Source organism: Nipponia nippon, unplaced genomic scaffold, assembly GCF_047370975.1.
Source record: "Nipponia nippon isolate SJK-2023a ecotype South Korea unplaced genomic scaffold, ASM4737097v1 scaffold_1, whole genome shotgun sequence".
NCBI lineage: Eukaryota > Metazoa > Chordata > Aves > Pelecaniformes > Threskiornithidae > Nipponia > Nipponia nippon.
Genome location: NW_028262290.1, coordinates 85164412 through 85187492, shown reverse-complemented (window position 1 = coordinate 85187492; position 23081 = coordinate 85164412). Strand labels below are relative to the sequence as shown.

Below are 23081 nucleotides of genomic sequence, written 5' to 3'. Positions count from 1 at the left end.
TGTTCCCACCATCAGTGCGTAATGGATCCTTTGTCAGTAAACAATTTGCCTCCATTCACAGAGGTGCAATTTGTGGCAATTAATCATGGACTCCGCGTATGAGTCCAGGCGAAGACAAGCGAAGAAGACAAGTGAAGACAAGCGAAGATGACGACGATAATGACACTTTATTTTTACAATCTATCCCTTTTATAATATGATCTAGTGTTCACTAGCAAGCAAAACCCATCTCATTGGCTACTGTCGTGTCCACGCGTCCCCTCAGCATTACCCATTGGTTCTTCAAGTTGGTGCACGCGAATTCCTCTTTCAGGGATGTATCTCATCTCATGCTTATTTTTCTGCCTCTAAGTTTCACAAACTTGTTTGTAACAAGCCTCAAGGCCACAGCTGCATTCCTGTGAACCTGTTTGTAACAAGCCTCAAGGGCACAGCTGCATCTCGTCAAAGTAAAACACTATCTCATTTATTCCCACAGCAATTATCAGCTTTGCTGGACTGAAGACAGTTTTGAGTGCTTCATGGAGCTTTAGTGTTTCTTGCTTGTGTGCATCTGATAGTAGTGCATCTGTGGTCTGATCCAAGTAGATACTTCATACAGATCTGCACTGGTTTTGTCTGGGATAGAGTTAATTTTCTTCATAGTAGCTTGTATGGTGCTGTGTTTTGGATTTGTGCTGGAAACAGTGTTGATAACACAAGAATGTTTTAGTTATTGCTGAGCAGTGCTTCCACAGCGTTAAGGCCTTTTCTGCTCCTCACACCGCCCCACCAGTGAGTAGGCTGGGGGTGCACAAGAAGTTGGGAGGGGACACAGCTGGGACAGCTGACCCCAGCTGACCAAAGGGTTATCACATACCATATGATGTCATGCTCAGCAATAAAACTCTGGGGAAAGAAGGAGGAAAGGAGGAATGTTTGGAGTTGTGGCGTTTGTCTTCCCAAGTAACCGTTACGCGTGATGGAGCCCTGCTTTCCTGGAGATGGCTGAACGCCTGCCTGCCCATGGGAAGTAGTGAATGAATTCCTTGTTTTGCTTTGCTTGCCTGCATGGCTTTTGCTTTGCCTATTAAATTGTCTTTATCTCAACCCACGAGTTTTCTCACTTTTACCCTTCTGATTCTGGTGGGGCTGAGCTGCCTGCTGGGATTAAACCACAAGATATTAAAAGATCATTTTGTGTTTCCTTTCAAAGACTTCTCTAAATCAGGCCTTATGTGCATACTAGTGACTGCAGAGGATGTATGGCTGTCCTCTCTAGAAGGGATAACCTTTGCCAAGCTTGATGAGGTGATTTGTGTCTGCAGTGCCATGGGTCTCTTTGATTAAGGGTTATTGCAGCAGTAATGGCATGCATCAGTTTTGCTATTCCGAAAACATTCCTTTGCTCAGGACGTTTAGATTAATGACAGTATAATCCAGGTCAGTATCAAAAGTCTTGCAGGAGCACCATTTATACTGTATTTTGTTGTTCTCAATAAATAATCTTAGCAGTGATATTTAATTTGTATTTCATGAGCCTGCAGTTTTGGGGACAAATAGGATCAAGATTTCTTAATTATCATGTTTTAATAGATTGTCCATGCTTGTGGCTGGGTCACGTCACTATTTCAAACTGGGGAAATGAATAAAGGTAATCCCAGTGTATAAAAGCATGTGTGGGGGTAAGTTCATGCAGGCTCTCCCTCTGTAGCTCTCTTTATGAGTTAATTAAGTCATGCATAATGGTACTTAAATCCATATAAGATAGTCTGAAGAAATTACTAGCAACAGCTAATCTTGGAAAAAAGCATGATATAAGAAAGATCTGGCCTTCTGTACTTTCATATTGTATGGGGAAGAGATGCATTGAGAGTGCATGTCTGTGCACAACTCTCTTACTAGAGAAGTATCTCTTTATGAGCATCAGAGGAAATAGTTCCTTAAAAAATTTAGGAGATATGGTACCTTCCTTATGGCTAAATGTTCTGATTGGATTTCTAAATCCTTATCTCCTAGCTCTCATAGCAGTTTTCTGGGCATAGGTATATGAGGGTGCTAGATTTAAATGTCTAATGAGCATATGACAACATAAAAGCACCAAGACAGGTTTAGGCATCCTCGCTGGAAGACTAACACACAGCTTAAAAAGAAAATGCAAAACAGTAAACACAGACTAAATTGCTGAATTGCTGTACAAGTTCCAGCTGTGTTCTTAAATATATTCTATCAGGTCACTTCCACCAGGTTTCCTCCAAAGCCAGAAATGAAATGCTGGGGAAGAAGCAGCAGCAGGGGGAGACCCTCTGCCTCAGTTTCCTACTGCTCAGGTGTTACACAGCAGCAATCTGGAGTGGTTCTCTTGAGTGCCAAAGTACTGGATTCTCAATTATTGGCCTTCTAACAGCTGAGCTTTAAATTAAAAAAAAAAAAAAGAAAATTCTTCATGGTGAACTCTTTTGCAGCTGATGAGGGCATCTGTGGTGCAGTCCTGTACTGCAACACCTATTGGCCATCCATTTTTCTCTGACCATCCCATTCGTCAGCTTTTTGAAGCTGTAGGAAATGAAGCAAGTGCTGGCATTGCTCTTTCCTGACTTTGCAGCACGCGTTCTGGAAGGCAGTCCAGGAGACCGACAGAGAAAGGGTTAAAGTGCTCCGTGTTTTGCACTTGGTTACTAACCTTCCAGCCAAGGGGGAATTGTTCTCCTTTCATTGAAGTCCTTCAATCTCTTTGCATTACTTTTGGTGCTGTATAACACTTTAAAAGCTCCCTGACTGACAGACATGGCCGGGGGCAGAGCTCTGCTGGGAGAACTGTAATGTACAGAGCCTCCTCAGCAAAGAGCAGTGGTATAGCAGTTAAATTGAATACAGTGTGATTTGGGGGTTTGTGAAGCAGTTCAGACTATCCCACCACTTTTTTTATGTTATTTCCAGCTCCCATCTATGGCTGGGCAATTCAAAAGGATATTTTGAGTTCTTTGTTTGGTTTTATTTTTTTTGCTATGTTTCATGGTTACTATGATTTTGCCATAAAAACTAGGCATGCACCCTGCAACCATGGATCAAGAGAGGCACAGGAGTTTGGAAGTCTTGAAACTGAATTATGGATGAACACAGTCTGAACCTGATGTTATATACCATTGAATGCACTGAAGAGAGAAGCACAAAAAGTCATGTGAACTGTTAAATAAAAAAAGCTGCTAATAGAAATACATACCAAATAAATTAATATTGAGTGCAGGTCTCTAGTGTGGTAGTGTCCTGTCTTAAAGTTTCTTTGCTGGAATAAAATTCATAGAATACAAATGATAATGCAAGTGGGAAGTTTGTACCCATTGTACCTAAGAATATTTTGCTCCAAATTAAAGACATTGAAATGTCTTGAGCACAACTTAGAAAAACTTTTTTTTTTTTTTTAAAGGATCATGAGTAGATAGGAGTTCTTCCCTCATTTTTAATCCTTTCTGAAGGTAGAATTAAAACACTCCTTGCACTAGGTACCTTTTCAGCACATTTTTTGCTTTCTTTTTTATTAAAACCTAAACCATAGCCTTTCTAATCAGAACAGGAAATCTTGTCCTAAATTTAGAATAGGAAGTGCAGCTATTTTCTAGGATGCTTTTTTTCTTCTTCAAAACTTGTTAGGTTTTCTAGGCTCCCAATTATAAATCCTTTCTATTTACATACTTCAGCATGTACCTAACAAATAAGAATTGCTATGTTATTCATTGTTATGGATAGTAATAATATTATTCATAAGAAAAATATAACCTTTCACAGTGTTTGAAAATGAAAAATATATATGGTTAGGTACTTTACTGTTTCTTCTTTTCTGAGGTCCATATTGTGTCATTGATTTTTAAGCAGAACTCTTTATTGATTTGGTAGAAACTTCTGCTTAAAAATCAATGACGCAATATGGCCCTAACAAAGTGGTGAATTCCATAGTGATATAAATTTTATTTTTGATTTTAAAATGTAAAATGCATCCATCTTAAATCCTACAAGCAGTATTTCTTGTACCTGACAACCAGCAGACCGCAGAGTAGGCTGGCACTTCATTCCTAGGTTGTAGGTCTTAATGAGACAGGATTATTAATTTATTCTTAAGTCTTCAATCCACAGTGGGACTTAAAATTTGTTAGCATAGAACTGTGTTTTATGGAAATGTTAGTTGTCAGAAAACAGCTTCGATCCCCTTCTATTCAAGTTAGTGCAGCATGCAGCCTGCCAATCATCCACCCCTAATGAAGATTAGCCATGGAAGGGACAGTGTATTTGTTTAACAGATGTCCTGGGCCTTATGAAAGTGTGAGGGTTCAGTTTTAACACCTGTATTGGGGCCAGCACAGGCAAGGATAGCTTCCAGAAAGCTATTAAGCCATTAACTCTATTAAAAGAAAGATCAATACCTTGGAAGAGTGGGGAAAAATAAACACTAAAGTCTTCATGTTGCCTCAGTACTTACTGCTGACCACATGAAAATGAATGTAGATGTTGTGTTATTGTTTATTGCGTAATTCTAAATTCTAGAATAGCTCAATTTGTTTCAGCATGGATTCCATAGATTTAGCAATCTTCACCATGTCTTTTTTGGGGCCTGGGTCACAGCATTTTTAGATGGTGTGAGTGCTCATTTTCACCAGTTTTTGTTGCTGCTGAATTGGGTGCAAAGTTGCAAATGGCAGCTAGAGCTACATTTTATTGAACTTGTTTCATACTCCATAATATTTAAATATTTATATCCCTAATATTTAAACATTTACATCCTTTAGCACTGTCATTTTATTAACTGCGGTTAATGAAACAGAACATTTCATAAATATAGAAAGAAAGCACCTCTGTTAATTATACTGTGGCTAGAAAACACAGTATATTTTCCTGTCTGTCTTTCTGTTAAAATGGTCTGTGCTGCTATAAACAGAGCAATGTGAGAGCATAACAATTCCTTCAATATTGTTTGGTTTTTTTTTCTTCTTTGCTGATGGCATTTGGCTGCTACAAGGATCACCACAGTTTTAATTGTCACCTTGATGTGATAGTTCTGTCTCAGCCCTGTAGTTAGTTAGTACTGATTTATTTTTAATCTGTGTACCTGGCATTTGTCAGTATAAATGAGTATCACTGTCTTATCTTACTGGCTTCTGTGTTGTTTCATTTTCTACACTGACTGCAGTTCTATCATTTTCTCCATATATCAGGACTACATTTTTTAATGTACTTTACAGTAGTCCTGAAGAACAACACAGCTATCATTTTGATACAAGGCTTGTTGTGAGAAGAGAATGCCAGTCATAGACTTCATATTGTGTTGGCAGCTTTGTGGTATTTAGTAGTATGGGCACTATTTCCCATTTTTTATTTCCTATGGAATTCATACAAATCTATCCTCAGGAGTCCAAGGTTCAGCATAAACTTTGTCCAAATCCACCCACAGACAGAAGGGGATGCTTCCAAGATGCTTTTCTGGCAGAGACAACAAGCAAAGCATTCCTGCTCTGGACAGTAGGATGGAAGAGAGAGTCCCCTCTTCCCCAGTATTTTCTGTGTAAATCCAGAGTAAATATTTTCGACATCACTGATGGATAACAGTTTTGTCTGATAACTGGGTCATAAAGCAAAGGCTACGGGCCTGTCCTCAGACAGATGCAAGGGTAAAGCTAAGCAGAGCAAGAATGAGCTATTCCTGTAATAACTGTACAATGTTCTAGAGCAGCTCAGTGCTATAATCAAAATAGCAATCTCTTTTAAAACTGTGATTCCTAATCTTTTTCTCTGTCTCTAGAAACTAACTAGGTGTGAGAATTTTGATGAACGCTTCAATGTAATTTTATGTAATTTGATGTTGCCATGTAAATCTCTTTTATAGGTCCCTTTAGATGGAATTTAATGCGGCAAAAACCTTGTCATCAGAAGGATTAATGCCTGCATTAGCATTTCCGCAATAAAATCAGAAGCTAAATGGTGGAGGCCACAGACACCTCAAACCTGGATTCCTCTGCTCTGCATTAAGTGCTGGAGTTTTTATTACTTGCTGTAGGGAAGCCATTGCCAATGCTTACAAGGAACTGCTTATCCCTGCTTCTCTGGGTCCTGTTTGATGGAGGTCTCCTAACGCCACTGCATCCACAACCACAGCAGACTTTAGAAGCAGAGCCAAGAGAAAATGTTGTCCCAGTGCCAGGGAGGAGGTCATCTGCCCAGCGAGTCAAACGAGGCTGGGTGTGGAATCAATTTTTTGTGCTGGAGGAGTACATGGGCTCTGAACCTCAGTATGTGGGAAAGGTAATTTTTTACTCTTTCTTTAAAAGTTGAAATGACACAGATAAATAGTAAAATGTGCTATAAATGTGTGCCTGTTTCTGGTGGGGCAAATCCTCTTCAACTGACAGTAGTTCCTTCTGTTCATCCCCTTCAGCATTCAGCCTTTAATATAGCCACTATAGACATTATTATTATTTTTAGTGCACAAGTTTATAACATTTACTTTCTACCTTCATATGTTTGTCTTAATTCCTTATCATTGGTTTTGGAATAAAACAAAAAATGGGCGTTCTGAGCTAAGTTTTGGTGCACAATTAACTTTAATTGAATCTATTGTCATGGCATACTTGATTTTTAGCAATAAATGTCAGACTGATATCAGAGATAAGATTTAAACCAGAAATCTCTAGCCCAGAATGCACAGTCATTTCTATGATTATATGATTACTCCAAGCCAGTTTTCAGCTAATGAAGATACCTGCTTTTTGCTGTTATCTTATGCCTCAGTATCATTTGCTTTTATTTCTGATTGTTCAGATTGTTTTCAAGTATTTCAATGTGTTTTATTGCTTCATAATTCAAACTCTTGCATTATAGCTTTTATACTCTGTATGCAGACATACACACACACATGCAGAGAATTTATGCAATTCTCTCTCTCATTATATGACCACTGTTTCTGTAATAGGGCATAAGTAATTTAATAGCCAACTGTTCGAGGGGGGTCGGGGGTGAATTTAGATAACAGAGTTTTCAGAAAGGAAAGCTGAAAACAAGACCTGAAAAAAATAGTAGCACAGTATATAATTGCATACTATGTGTAATTTTCAGTTTAAGTAAAGGCCCTTAGTCAATGAAAATAAGAGGTCAAGGATTAATTTCCTGCATCCTCAAATGCCAGATCTCTAGACAGTGAGATTCAAATTCACCTACCATAAAAATGAGGGATCATGCTTCAGTTTTTACTTTAATACCGTATTTTAACTTTTTTTAATGTAAAAGCTGGGAATGTGTCTGGGGGTTCTAAATATAAATAAAATTCACAGAAAATTAATTTTCCCTTCTACCCTTCCAGGAAACTATTCTGAGTAGAGGATGTATAAATAAAACAGCAAAAGACTACATGTGGTTCACTAGATGATTTGACAAACCAGCCAAAAATGTACTTGGACATTACGCATGTAGGCATTAGTGAAAGCACTAAAACATGTTAGTCAAAACAATTTACAAAGCAGTATGTTTATATCACAAAGACAATATAATCAGTTTGTTTTACAGTCTGAAGATAGGGGGATCACATAATGAAAAACTCCATCTTTGTGATGTCTGGCTGATAAAAAATACAGTTTCTCTAACACATATCTTTGTTCTAGCCACTTGCTAAAAATGCAAACGAGGACTCTAATCACATTCTGTGCTGTAGTACAGGCAGCATGATTGCAGTGCTTTTTACCTCAGAAGACAGAGATATTATTGCTGCACCACTGTAATTCATTAGTCTTTATTCCTTTATGTACGATAGTCTGGGTAGTCAGTTAGGGTCAGTTCTTAGCTGCCAAAATAATATTAATTTTGCACAAAATTTACTAGTATCAATACATTTGAATTTGAGCTTATAAGCAGCTTCAAAACTAATGGAATATTTTCATTAAGAGTAAGACTTATCACATCACAGATTTATCTGTCATGTTTTTAACTCAAGATTTTTTTGAACTCTTACAGGTTGCGGAAAAGTCTTTTCAAATATGAGGAAAGATCTAATTGCAGTTTAGCCCACACAATAGTGATGTTTCTTGACAGGATATCATATACCACTGTTACCTAATAAATAAAATAAAATATGGAAGGATCTTGATGGTGAAACACAAAACAAATTAGAATGTTTAATTAGTACATCAGTAACAATAAGTCAAAAAATCTGCTTCCAGAATAATGCAATTCATTCCAGATGATAATTTTTTTCAACAATGTTTATTACCTCGCAAGGATCCTTTTGATGTTTATTATAACTTATTTAATCTATATTAACTATTTGCTTCAATATACCTGAAAAAACAACCTGCCAGTGTTTGCATAAGTCGTCTTTGCCTAATCTCTTTAAAAAAATAAAAACCAAAAAAACCCAAACAACAAGATGGAGATGTTAGTGTTTTTTCTTTGTTTTCCACAAAGCTCTCAAAGAAGATAGAGCACAGAATGGGAGAAATTCTTTAGAGAAATTGTGCTTTTAAATCCAGATAGTGAAAGCCGTGCTTAGTATAAGTTCAAACCATTGTCAACATACTGAAATACACTCAACAGTGGCTAATCAATATCTTTAGATCTTATGTAATGTTTTAAAATCAAAGAAAATTTTTAAAGTATGAACTGCAATTGAATTCTTGATTGATTGCAGAAATAAATTTTGTTTGTATTTACTATAACTTAGCTTTATTCCAAAATCATATATTTTCAAAGTAATCTATTTTTATAATACTACTGTGCTATATTTTAAAGTGATAATAAGTATATGATAAAATGCAGGATATTTCACGTGACCTGAAAACACAGTGTTTTTATCTTCTTCTTCCAGCCATCATAGCCAGACACAATATAGTGATATGTGCATTGGCGTTTATATTACTTATTATAGAACTGTTGCACTAATAATGTCACAGTAATTTATAAGTAAGAATTCAATGTGTCTATTAAATCAGCTGATGATTTCACTAAAGAGTTAGGGGTTACTAGTTAATTTTGGAAGCCACCTGTAAGAGAATACAGATTTACAGCAATAATGTCAGCTGTTATCAGCCAACGCACTTAATTCCTTTTATGTCTGTTTTTAGAAGACTATCTCAAGAAGTGTCAGGTTGCAAATCAAAATATAGTTTAGAAACTGATGGGGATTAGTCTAGCTCATAGTTAGAGATCTTGAAATAGTGCTTCATGTTGACACATTAAAAGCCATTTAACCTGAATATTAAATCAAAGTTTGGAAATTAGTCTGCTTGCATAGTACAGAAAAGCCATAAAAATCCATCAAATTATCAAACAAAAGATATCCCCCTTTAGCAGAGATAAGTGGGATGAGTGGATTGAGAGCAGCCCTGTGGAGAAGAACTTGTGGGTACTGGTGGATGAAAAGCTGGTCATGAGCCAGCAATGTGTGCTTGCAGCCCAGAAAGCCAACCGTATCCTGGGCTGCATCAAAAGAAGCATGGCCAGCAGGTCGAGGGAGGTGACTCTGCCCCTTTGTTCTGCTCTGGTGAGACCCCACCTGGAGTACTGCATCCAGCTCTGGAGTCCTCAACACAGGAAGGACATGGACCTGTTGGAGTGGGTCCAGAGGAGGGCCGCAAAAATGATCAGAGGGATGGAACACCTCTGCTATGAGGAAAGGCTGAAAGAACTGGGCTTGTTCAGCCTGGAGAACCGAAAGCTGTGGGGAGACCTTATTGTGGCCTTTCAAAACTTAAAGGGGGCTTATAAGAAAGATGGCGACAGACATTTTAGCAGGGCCTGTTTCAATAGGACAAGGGGTAATGGTTTTAAACTAAAGGAGAGTAGATTCAGACTAGATATAAGGGAGAAATTTTTTATGATGAGAGTGGTGAAACACTGGAACAGGTTGCCCAGAGAGGTGGTAGATGCCCCATCCATGGAAACATTCGAGGTGAGGTTGGACAGGACTCTGAGCAACCTGATCTAGTTGAAGAGGCCCCTGCTCATTACAGAGGAGTTGGGCTAGATGACCTTTAAAGGTCCCTTCCATCCCAAAGCATTCTATGATTCTATAATTCCATCATTCTATGAATCTATGTAAGCAAACCCAGGCTAAAAAGCAAAATTGGAATATGGTGTTGCCATGTGACCCATAAAAATTAAAGGGATGCTGGAAGGCTTCCTGTAAAAAAAGGCTTGCTCAGGTGCTTTCTTTGCTGTGCTTTATGTGGTTTCCTGGTACTATAAAGCTCCAGAAGGCCATGCAAAACATCACATGTGTGGATTAAGATAAAAATTAATTATTCTTTTTTTTTGTGGCAAAGCTCAGTCCTCACTGAATGGTGACAGAAATCATCAGAGTATCAGATCCTCAAGCATGGCCATGTCCCAACACAGTTTCTAACCACGAAGAAGGCAGCAGTTTTAATTGCACTTATGAAGGGGTAGCTCAAGGGGCTGCAGCCGCACCAGAATATTATAAATCTTGCTGTAACCTTTCTTTATTGTTGTGTTTCAATAGTGACATGCAGAGGCAGCATAATAAAATGAAAGTTCAAAATAGACAAGAACAGTATAGGTTCTTCATTATCAAGATAATACTAACAAAAGATTTTAGTTGTTATACATGTCTCATGCTTCCATCTATATATGTCTTTGTGTTCCTAGTGTGGAAATGCATTACATCTTTCTCATGTTGTATACCTGCATAGTTGTTCTTAGTAAGGATTTTTGCTGGCTGTCCTCAAGCTTGCAGGGACAGGCATGTGGCAACTTGTACTGAACACAGACTGGGTGCATAGCAAAAGATTGTGAAGTCCTCTTCGAGGTAATGGTCATTTTTCTTCTGTTTTCCAGTGTGCAACAACCAAATATTCTCAACTTACCAGATACTATCTTGCTAATGAATAACCTATATGTTTTGCAACATGTTGTTCTTTAAACCTCCATTACATTATATATGCTCACGTACAAACTACTACAGATTTTTTTTTTTTGTTATGATCCCCACCAACTGAAAAATGTAATAGTCACGACTGCCTATGGCAGTACAGGGTGCACGTAACAATACGGTATTTTTCATCTGACTCAGTCCTGAGAAAGCCTCATCATCTTCAGAGGTTTCACCATATATCAAGGCAGAAACAGTGCTGATTTGGAGGAAGCAGAGCTCTATATCTGTGACCAGAACAAAGTGTTTTTCTGAAATCTAATAATTTATCCTCTGCATCTGAAATATGAGCATAGAACTCATTTATGCATTTTATAGTTGATAGTTTTTAATGTAATGAAATTCATGTTGACCACCTTCCTGAAATCAACGCCTCTTTCTGAATGGACACTAAGATTTTACAGTTATTTTCCCTCTTGCAGTGAGCGTCTCGATGACAGGGCAGTCTGTGAAGGAAATTTTGCACTGCTTGTGCAGAATCTGTTCTCTGACAAACAAATTTACAGTGCCGTAGCTATCAGTTTGGTGTTATTCACAAGCACTGAGTTAAGTTGAAAGAAAAATAGAATTAAAGGAAAAGAAATACATGCAGTGAATTTGAAAGCTACTGCCCTTTGAAGAAAAAAAAAAAAAAACCTTAAGCCTCTGTTGATAACTGTACCCTGATTAATCTGCTTTTTTTAAAAAATTATATTTCTACTAGATTTCTGCTAAGATGGTCACAGTAATATTTCATTTAAAGCCATCATAAGGGTTTTTCCTAGCTTATCAGACTCTGTGCCCACAACCGAAGTAACAAAACTAGAGAGAGACCTGTATGTTATTTGCATTAGACATGTGCACAGTGCCATCTTCAAGGAGATGAGAGTTGTTTCAGGGACCGCTGCTAGTAATGTGTTAATTGAATCCCATGATGCAGGACATCACAGTTACTCATTTCTGGATTATTTTAATATGAAAGATCTTCCAAATAGTATTTATAAGAATGAGCTTGTTCAGTTCATCTTTAACCCACGTGAATTCATATACCCACCTCTGTCTGCAGACATCACAGTGAAATTCTTGTTGGGCCTTAGTGGTCCTTAATAACAATTTAAAGCATGATCAGGAATGATCACATTAGCCTGGCTTACTAAACTGACTGACTGAGTTTATAACATGCACATTTTCAAGTAAAAGCATCATCACAATTTATTACAGATAAGAAAATTGATGAGGAGAAATGAAACAGTAAAATAAGTGTAAGAGGAATCAGAATGGGGTCCAGAACTCTGGACTTCTCATCTTGCTGTGTTGAGCTGAGACCTTTGTCTCTCTCACTTATTTCTGGCTGGTGAAAAAAGTGATGACTTTAAAAGCTTTGCATCCTGTATATTGCATAAAGTATGTGAGACCCAAAGCAATTTTGACAGCTGCACGTGAAAGCATGAGAAGGAAGTAGAACCATGGAAACACAAAACTCCCATGAGCAAGTTGGACTTGCATTTAATGTTTACTTTTGCAAGCTTATCTTTTTACAAGATGCATAAAGAGCTAGTTTTACTGTCACGTGTGGTAGACAACAGAACATTTCTCATCGATCTAGTGGCTTCACTTATTTATTGATTTACTTAGGTAGCTCATAGTGGGAAAATTAGAAGCAAAATACTGATAGTAGCAACACCTTTTGCCTGTGGTCCTTGCATTCATGAAAATTATATGAGGTATTTGGAGATGAAACAAAGATGAGAACTATGTTTTCATTAATTGCTTGAGAGGGGAGAAAGAGTGAGTTCAGGACTAAGAGAGATCAAAATAAAAAGGAAGGATCAACTTCTTGAACTGTAACCCACATTTTAGGGAATGTAAAAGGTTGTGGTCATTGTTCTGGACTGTTAAGGAGGTCACAAATAGAAATAGTTAAAACTCTAAAACTCAGCAGGCTGCATTGGCCGAGAATTCAGTGACTAATGTAGGAGACTGAAAGCCTGCAGAGATAGTCTTGTTAGTATGAAGTCACCAGCTCTCACAAGAACTGTGAACACAGCTGAGTGGATGCTGCTAATGGTGCTAGAATGTGTCTGAAGTTTATGTTGTCAACACAGATGGAGAAATACAAATGATATTGTAGAAATTAAACTGCTAAGGAAAAGCCCTATAGTGCTATATAGGCAAGAGAGGAAAGGCACTTAAGTTGACACTGCTGGATGGCATTTCCCTCCCCCACCCAGCCTGGGGGCTGATATCTCAAGGAGGGTTACAAAGGGAGGAGAAAAGCTGAAAGACATAACAATGAGTGAAGAAAACATCCACCAGCATTGACAAAGGCTGAAAGTAAACCTAATATAGTTTTAATTACTACTTACTAGCTTAAATTTAATTTTCTTCTGGGGAAGGTTTTGTTTCATAAATACAGGTGAGAAAAAAATCCACCCTGTTGATTCTTGCTGCATGACAAAAATATAAAAAGGGTAGAAGAAAAACAGTTTAAAATGTAATAGATGAAATAAGATTTAAAGAAATACTCAAGAAGTAAGATGGCAAGAGAGAGCAATTTTATACGAATTCAGAAGTTGTGGCAATAAGGATGTAGATAGACAGTAATGGAGGCAGTTGAGATCTTGGTCCTTTTAGAGCTGGCAGGACTCCTGCTGCTGTAGCAGGAAAGCTGGATTGCAAAGGACGCCCCGTGCATGACATCACAGTACACAAGCTGTTCTCTCACTGCACTAACATTTTCCATCAGCTAGTTAAACAATGACATTTTTCTTCCTCTAGGTTCACATACCTGTACCTCATTGTATTCTGAAATTATTGGCTCCAGTGATGGTAGCCAAAATGTTATGGATTGATCCATGGCAGTCTTAGCTTAAATAGTAAAAAATGCTTCAGAAGTAAAATAGGTTTTCTCTGAACAGCTGTTTGCAGTAGTTGTTCTTGTATTTACAACAAGAGAAAAAAGTGTGTGTAGAGAACAAAGCCAAACTTGGAAAAAAACTCCTGTCTTCTAGCACCACCTTTAATTACAGATATTATTTTCTTGTGTACATTGTATTTATTTTAACTGTCAGTCCCTGAACATGTAAGCTAGAGTTATTATAGATACTGTTGAACCAGTGCCATTATGACCTTGCTACTGCTTGGAAAAAAAAATAGATTTTCATTGACAGATGGATTATTCACTCCTACTGTCATGAAAACAGTTAACTGATAACTGAAAAAAATATTAGTGTGTTTCATCCTGGACACTCCTGTACTGTCTTCAGTATCAGTAAGGATTTAGGCTGGGGCCTATGTTGTTTAACATGATCATAAATGATCTGGGAAAGGGTGTGAGTATCCAGGTGACAGTGTTTACTGTTCATATAAAGCTATCTGAGTTAGTAAAGACAAAGGCTGAATGGGAAGAATGGGAAAAGGACCTTATGAAACAGGATTAAAATAATGGACAAAATTTTATATGAAGTGGTACATACTGGGGGGAGGAGGGAATGATTCTAACTTCATTAATAAAATGTTGTGCTCTGAGGCAACCATAACCTCTCTCAAATGAGATCTTGTTTTATTATAGTTGTATGCACATTTTGCTCAGCGTGCGGTGAGTGCCAAAAAAGCAAATGTGGTGTTAAAAATGATTAGCAGCAGAAGAAGAAAATAAATGTCATTAATACAGATTTGTATCTAAATTTCTGGAGAGCCCGTGTCTTCAACACTGTGTGAATTATTTATCTCTGGTCTCAAAGAGGATGTGTGTTCCAAAGAACTCTGAAAATTGCAGTGAAGGATACAAAGGGAATCAGTACCTTTGGTCTGACTCCTCAGTAAGGAACTACTGAGTAAGACGGGATTCTTTAGCCTGGAAAAAAGACAAAGAGGAGGAGATGTGATAGGTCTCCATAACGTCTAGAACCAAGCAGTGAGGCTAAAGGGGGAGGAATCCCTCCTTCTCCAATGCAAGATGGGGGGCATCAAGTGAAGCCAACAGGTGGCACATTCAAAGTAAAGAAAAGGAAGTGATTCTTCACAAAATGTATAAATCCAAAATAGGTAGCTCCCTGCCACAGGGTGCAGTGGATATTAAAATTTTTCATGTGTGTGAGAAGAGCATAAGGAAGTTAATGAAAAATCAATCTGCTGAAGGCTAATAACTACAGAGTCAGCACTAATGTCTTCACAAATTACTAGAGGCTTGGAAATTATGTGGTGAACTGTGCTTTCTCTAACCTTATGCTTTTCGCCAGGTATCCATTTTTGGCCTTTGCCAGAGACAGAGTTCTGGCTTGGAGGCCACTTGCACACAGCGCAGCATGTTCTTCTGTGGGGATCATTGGTAATAACAGACACTCTCCTCCACCTGGGAAAAAATGTAAATGAGAGACCATAAGTGAGAAGTGTTTATTTTGGTCTTGTCCCCAAAAGTGACTCATTTAACTTTATTGAAAGTAATTTGGACAGTTTGATGGGCAGGAATATGATCAAACAATTCAGTTCTAAGTAAAAAAATATATTTACTTAAATATTATTTTTTCTAGTGAAAATAAAAACGTTACTGCTTATATGTAAAACGCAAATATCTGCAGTACTTCATGGAGCAATGTACTAATTCTTTGGTGAATGTGGCTGTATTAGTAATATTAGTTTAGAAAGCTTTAAGACTGCAGTGCAGATCAGCATCCTAATGGGATGTTGAGAAAAACATCCAGTTAGCAAGAGTTGTGTGATATTGTTGCAAATATTCACGCCTTGCAAGCTCTCTGACTACCTACCATTTCACATTATTTCATTAGTTTTCTAGTCCATGTGGCTGGCAGAGGATCTTCCTTTAAAAGATCCTTAAAAAGAGCTGAGTCTGCTCAGGCTCCCTACAAGCCCCTCAGAGGATCCCTTAACTCTGAAGTTGGCCTAAGCACTGAATGCCGACGCTATGCGTGGCTGCGACTGTACTTACTGTCCTGTTAGCTGAGGGACTGAGCTTGTGTTGCAGCCGGCACACCCAGTTTTCCATGCTGCCTGTGTGATTCTCTCTCTGCCTTCAGGTGAGAGAGAACCAGCTCAATCTGTGCTCAGGCCAACTCGAGCATGGGAGGGGACTCGATAAGGTGCAATGAAACCACCCAAGTGAGCTTGTCATCTACATGTAACACAAATGTGACAACCCTTTAACTGCAGTGGTACCTGCAAGCCCAAACTCAAACACAGCTGCAAAAGACAGATATGAAGCACAAATATTTCCATATGTCTTCTTGCTGTGATGTTTTTATCTTTTTGCACAAAACTTATGCCATTCTTAGAAAATGCAATAGGTCATTCAAATAATACTTTGCAATCTGCTTCATGAAACTAAAGTGACCTGTTAAAGTAGATAAAAGTTGAAATCATGTCATGTTAGTCTGACTGCCTGATAAGCTGAAAAACAAAAAATAAATGAAAGGAAGCTTTTGTTATACCTTCTGCTTTACTTCTGTGGAAGAAGTCCTTGCTTGTCTTGCAAACTGAAAAACCTCCCGATTTCTTTATGTGTTTGCATACAGTCTTTATATACAAAATGAATACCACATAAATTGAAGGGGAGTAAATGTTTTTTGTGCAGGTTGAATAAGAATTTAGGCCTGTCAGGAGTGTGTACACCAGTCTTTTGATTTTCCTTTACTTCTCTGGGTCTTTGAAAGTGGTTTTCTGGCACTCAGTTCCACTTGCCCTTTAAAGAAGCTTAAGGTGAAACAAGATGAGAAAGAGTTTTCTGTTCCAATATGTTAGAGAATAATGTCAATAAATCTGTTTTAATTAGTAAAACCTCTTCTCCCTGTGACTATGGAAGTGAGTAAACCATAGTCCCTGGTGATGACACTGTGCCATTCAGCAGAGATTGTTCTATTCACTTTTTTCTGATGTCGTTGCTTTTCAGCAATGATGTCTGAGTAAGCCATTGATCACAGCTGATTATGAGTCTTTATTTTCTTCTTGTGTCTTGGTGTTGATGTAGAATTACTCTGTTGAAGAGAGTACAGTTTTTTGGTCTTTCGTAACAGAGAAACAAAAGACATTTCCTTTGGTGTGTCAAAATACAGATTTGGTTAACAAGAGTTATTGTGTCAAACAATATCAGTCTCTAGACATTTATGTATTATGGCTTATGTGAATTAAGGCTTACAATTAAAATGCAGAACACCACAAATGCTCTAACAATATGTTTTTTCTTATTGTGAGAAATTAAGCATAAACTGTCAAAGAGCAAGCCAAGAAAAAAAAATCTCATTGAAGTTATTAATGCAACGTATATCTTCTAGAATCTGAGAGCACTTTTTCAGCACTATCATATAAGCCAGTTAATAGCTCCTGTTTGTCAAATCTAGCCGTATCAGCCCAACAGCAGGTAACCGCTTCTAGTTTAACCCTAATTGATGCCAATAGTAGAGTCCAAGAAAAAAAATCGATGAGTGTTTGCAGAATCAGGAGATTCCCACGTAAGCCTAATGAACTCTGGCAGACAACATTTGTGCAGTTTAAGAACTGTAATAAAGATGCTGAAAACTTGAACACTGACCAGTTTTACTGAGAATTTCTTTTCAGTAAAGGTATGTGTTACTGTGGCATTTTTAAAAAGTACAGTATTTACTTCTTTTGAGTAATTTCTATGCTGATAGACTAATTTGGCATTAACAAAAAGTTAAAGGGCAATAACACACTTATCTACATTAGAAACAATAATTCTGGCTTTTTTGTATAAAAAAAGACAGAACCAAAAATAAGTTCTTCTTTCATGTGGGATCCAAACAAGATTGGTTTATTTTATTTACCATTTTGACACGTTCATTGCAATGCTTCATTTGCCATGTCTGAAAGCTATTGTAAAGCCTGGTTCTGAATTGCACTTACTGCATCATTCCTTCTTCGGCAAGCTGAGTGTAAAATTCTGCCAGATGAGCTTGGTAACAACTATAGCATACTTTTATTACCCAGGGTAGTAAAATTAGATATATTGTCAATTAAAAAATAAATTAATGTGTAATCTATTCTTTTGGTTTGGTGAAACTTTTTTTTTTTAAGAATTTGTAATTGATCCTACACAAAATGAATTGTTCTGTCCTCTACACTTATTACCATCTCTTTAAAGTACTGTGATTCAGAGAGGTGCTTTTATGGGCCTCATCACTAAGGCATTTGTACATTGCAATGATTATCCTTGCAGTGGCTCTGTGAGGCAGGAAAGTATTATCTCTCTTCCATAAGTAGGGAGTTGAAGCACAGGAAAGACTGAATTACTTGTCAGAGTAATTATCAAAATTATATTGAAGCCCTAGAGACTAGAAAGTTCATCCTTCTGATTTTTTTAATTATTTTTACATGTGGGGTTTTTTATATAAATAATGGTCGACTGTTTGATATTTTCTGAATTGATAAGTAGGGAGTTCTGTCTATGCTGAACAACACCATAACTGAGAGAGCTGGGCAGATCTGCCTACCTGGAAATGAAATAAAGGATTACTGATTAAATTTCTCTACATCCAACCACTGCAATGCTCTTTAGATTAAATAGTTAGCTTCCAAGTCCATTCCTAGTCTTGACATTAATAATGTCAAATTTATAACTTCAGGGTGAAGTAAGCTCAGGGAAAGAGGGAAGGGGGGAAAAGGGCGATGCTGTCAATTCCTCACTAGCCTACTGTACTCATGGATCATCAGACATCAAAATTATTAAAATAACAGAGAAAACAGGCAATCAAAAATATTGTGCTGTTAAACTCCTAATAATCTATCTGTATTATGCTTTATGCTTCTTCACTTGTATTCCTTGGAATAGATTGTTAACTTGTTTTTTTGGCGAGCCCAGCCCCAGAGACTGATTCTGAAGTAATGGCTTCCTCAGTGTATTAAATAATTCTGGCAGGCTGCTCATTTTCTTTAATTATCTCCAAGTATCAGTAGTTAAAAATTTGTAAAAAATAATGGTATAAGTAATTAGCCTGTTGGCATTACTTTTCCTATAGGCCGTACAAGATAATAAGAAATGTGTACTGAATTTGATCACATTTTATACAATATACAGATAATTTTGCATTGTTGGGGAAAATATAAAATGGTATTATTTGGGGGAAAAAAAGGCTGCAACCCCTCTGCCCAATATCCACAAGACAGGAACCAAATATTCTTTCGTTCTGTGTGTTTGCGTGGCTTCTATTGCCATGTTTGTTAATGATGGACTGTTGGCATGCTATGAGTTACATAAACATGCAGAAGTTATTTGCTGCAGTAGCTTATCTCCAGTGTTACCAGTAACGTAGCTCAAACTGCAGGAAAAAAGTAAGTCAGAAAGGTAAATATGGGTAAAATTATGCAAGGACTTTGCAAAGCCATTGACATTGTATCATGATCATGTATTTAAATAGCTGAAAGTCATTTATAATCTTAATATTCATGGGTGTTATAAACTAAAGGACAAGACAAACAAGGGCCTAAAACAATGCCTACAAAGAAAGATAGTGGTGGCATTTGTCTAAATGCTGCCAATACCCCACATATTTTGACAGACTTTATTAACACAAATCCTTTTCAGAAAATTGATCTACAGATTCAGGGATTTTAAAGTAAATTTTCATTTTTTCCTGTTAAATTCCAGTTCAATTCACATTATGCCACCTCTAATTTTATAAGCAGCTGATGAGAGCTGTATATCTTTACTTCAAGAGAAATTGCCTTTGTTTACAATATAAACACAAACTAAAGCCCACTTCCATGTTGAGCTGCATCCAAAACCTAAACTGGACCTTTCCTAAAAAATTCTTTTTCATTCTCTCAAAATAAAGAAGTGGATGTTATCCTTTTTAAATACTGAAGTCCTGACTGCGTTTCAGAATTGTGGCATTTGTTGTGCATTACCTGATAGCTGGCAAATCTCCATGAGCATTTTCATTCCAATCTAAAGTGCACTTTTGAGGCAAACCTCTTGATCGTTCAGACTTATTGTACTTTTGTTCACATCAGGAGAGGTCTTGGAGGGTACAAACTAGATCACTTCTGGATAAAAATAAGCCAAGACAATGCACTACATGAATTGGCACTTAGTCCATTGAATCAGATGAGATCTTGTCCGCAGTGAAAAAAACTTGAGGTACATTTATTGTAGGCATCATTCCTCAGCATCAGCTGCTTCATTCTACAGATCCACTCTTACTGGTTCACGTTACTTGCTAACATAGGTACAGCTTGTGTCTAATAAAAAATAGATATGGAGAAACTACCCAAGGCTAGATGAGTGCTGGCATGTTTAGTCAGCCCTCTTTCCCTAAATTTTAGTTAAATTTTCCAGTCCTTTTAGGAAGAGCTGCTGAGCAGAAGTGATTTATACAGTCAAGTGTCCGAAGGCGAGGAAGAAATTTTGCAGAATACTGGTATAAAGTAGAAGAATATGATCTCGGTTTTGTAGTAGCTCTTTGGGATATTTGTATTAAGATTTCTATTTATACCATTTATATGCATAAATATGTCATATTTTTATGCTTGTAATATACACCTCTCATAGTCTACAATGCTTGAAAAAAGTCTAGGTACTAGAAAAGAAGTCTTTACGTGGTTTGCACAAAATCAGAGCAGATACAGGCTATTGAGTTAGAAGAAATGAACTTCCAAGGTACAGAGGCAAGAGAGGCAAGAGGAAAAAAAATTTCCATTGCTTCCTCATGTATATATCCTGCTGTGCTGTTGAATCACTTTTTAAGCAAATAACTCCCAATTATATTCATGGAGTGTAGAGTGTGTGTGTGCGCGTGCACGCATATGTATGTATACATGTATATATTTACAAAAATCTCTATGATCTGCATGTGGGGTCTACAGGTGGACTACAAGTACAAAATAAAGCCTCACTAAAAGTTGCATTTGCTCATGCGCCTTCTTTTTTGGTTACTTTTTGGCTATTACTTTTTGCAATGTGAAAAAAAAAAAACATACAAAGAACAATAAAAATGATGAGACAGATCAAATTTATGTTGAAGTCACTGAGAGATTTCCATTTTAATAAATTCTGACTTGATCCTAATTGATTGATAAGACAAAGCATGAAACAGGCAATGCAAAGTTGTAAGAATCATGACAGAGAAATTAAAAATTAAAAATTTGTTGATGTATTTAGTTTAGGAAATATGGTCTATTTAAATATATTTTTTCACTGCAATATGAAAGATAGCATGAAGTCTAGTTAATTTTTTAAAAAATAGAAAGAAAATTAGAATAGTCCAACTCAAAAGTGAATTTTTCAAGAGAAAAATTTTGTTGTGAAAAAAGGGTAAAAAGAGTTATGAAGAACAGAAGTCATTTTCTGAATATTGGTTTATGCTCTTGTCAGTACCTTTATTCCTGTGAAGGCCAGTACTTTCTCCTGAATACATGCTCAAGAAAATATTCACTGTAGTTTTTTCTAAACTACAAAAATTAATATTTCAAAACTTTTTTATATATGAAAGAGATGAGAAAGGATGCATACATTATTCACAATCTGTGATAGAGAAATCTTGTATGTAGAATGCAGTCTAAAAAGTCATCTGTATTTTCCTTTAAGTTTCTCATTTAATGTGTATTTTTAAAATACTTGGCTATGTAAAATTCATTTGCCCTTTCTTTTGGAAACATTTGCTAGCTGTTTTGCAACATCCATTAGCAATGTATAAGATGTACACATGTTTGATTGTATTCTTTTCCTTTTTTCTTCTTTTCTCTTTTTTCTTTTTTCTCTTCCATGACTTACCAGGAGAAGAACTATTCTAAAACAAGCATATGGAAAACATGTGGGTGTAAGTTTCTTTGTGTAAAACCAGCAGCTTGGGAAACTTCATTTGATGATTTACTTTTGTGCTGATAAATGATGCAAGTTTTCTTCTCATAGGCCCTCAGGTTCCACTGTCTTGACCTTTAGTGTTTCCATCCTTTACCATTCATTGAACTGACCCAGTTTCATATGGAAGGAGGACAAGTTTGCTTTAATTGGTGTTCTCTGTCGAGATCATCATCTCTGCTCTTCTTCAGAATCAGCTGGAGTTACTGGGATTGATCATTTCTTATGTGTTCCCAGCTGAAGTTGTATGAAGTTAGATTATTTTCCTTCACTTCTCTGATCTTCGTTTGGGGTTCTGTGGCTTGAATGAAAAGCAAACTTAATGCTCATCTACAGCTGCTATTGTGCTGGAAGGCAGCTAAAAGATAGAGTACTGCCATTAAAGTCACTACATTTTCAGTGCATTCTGTTTACAAATTGTACGATTGAGCTACTTTGTATCCTGTTATTTCTTTGTCTGTTTCCCTTCCTCTGAGTTGTGTTGATAATGCCCTCTGTAAATTGATGTACAGTTATCATCTGTAGCTTTTATATGAAAATGGGTTGTAGAACCTGAACATCATTAACTTCCGTGTGTCAAAGTCCACAATACCTCCAGGACTTTGACAGTCCGTTGCTACTCAAATCCTATATACACCCTGCAGTGCTGATATGTGCTGCTAATTTGCTGTTGACATGACTAGTTTATTACTTTGCCCATCCACAGGGAAAAGTGCTTTTCCATCCTTTTCACAGCAGGCAGTACTGCTCAGCAAGGAAACGTAGGAGTTCTTGTGGACAAAATAGAGAAAGAGCTGGTATCTGCTACCCTGGTGTAGCACTGTACAGATACTTCTCCTGTGGGAGAGAGGTAGCTGTAGCAGCAGGATCAGCCCACAAAACATAGTCAGTAATAGTAGGAGAACAAAGGTCTATTTGCACTTTTGCGAAGTCATCTGGAAGCGCCTTACAACCTTCCCTCAGTGGTTCTGGTGCGTCTGTGTTGCTGTGCTGAAGAGGGATGTGTGTTAGAATGCTGCACTGCGGCCATGGGGAGAAATATCCTCCAGCTGAGATATGTAACCGCTCCTTTATAACCTCTTTATAGATGGACATGTATCTCTTCTTAGCTGTGCTTTGTACAGCTCAGCCTGGCTGAAACATCTGTTCATCTGCTGATCAAAGTAATGACATTCACAGATCACGGGCAAGTTGGAGAGCCACTCTATATAATTTTTTTGTCTTCTGAAAATGTTTCTTGTTGCTCTTTCTTAAAAATTAAAACCGTGCCTTTCGAGGGCAAACTTGCCTCAGCAGAGAGGGCTTGTATCAGAACTTTTCTGAGGGGCAAGTTAATCAGCATTTCGGAGGTTCTTTCATGTGTATAAACAA

At 37.2% G+C, this 23081-nt stretch overlaps 1 protein-coding gene across 4 annotated transcripts in view; it reads left to right on the top strand.

Moving 5' to 3' along the window:
- The window catches only part of LOC104015341 (cadherin-12), a 589747-nt gene that overhangs the window by 413268 nt on the left and 153398 nt on the right, over positions 1-23081 (top strand). For all 4 annotated transcript variants that reach the window (XM_087761238.1, XM_087761232.1, XM_087761247.1 and 1 more), the window contains one exon: positions 5855-6270. In XM_087761238.1, coding sequence (XP_087617364.1) covers positions 6040-6270 — 231 coding nt within the window. In that variant the 5' untranslated portion in view covers positions 5855-6039. The remainder of the gene's footprint in view (positions 1-5854; positions 6271-23081) is intronic.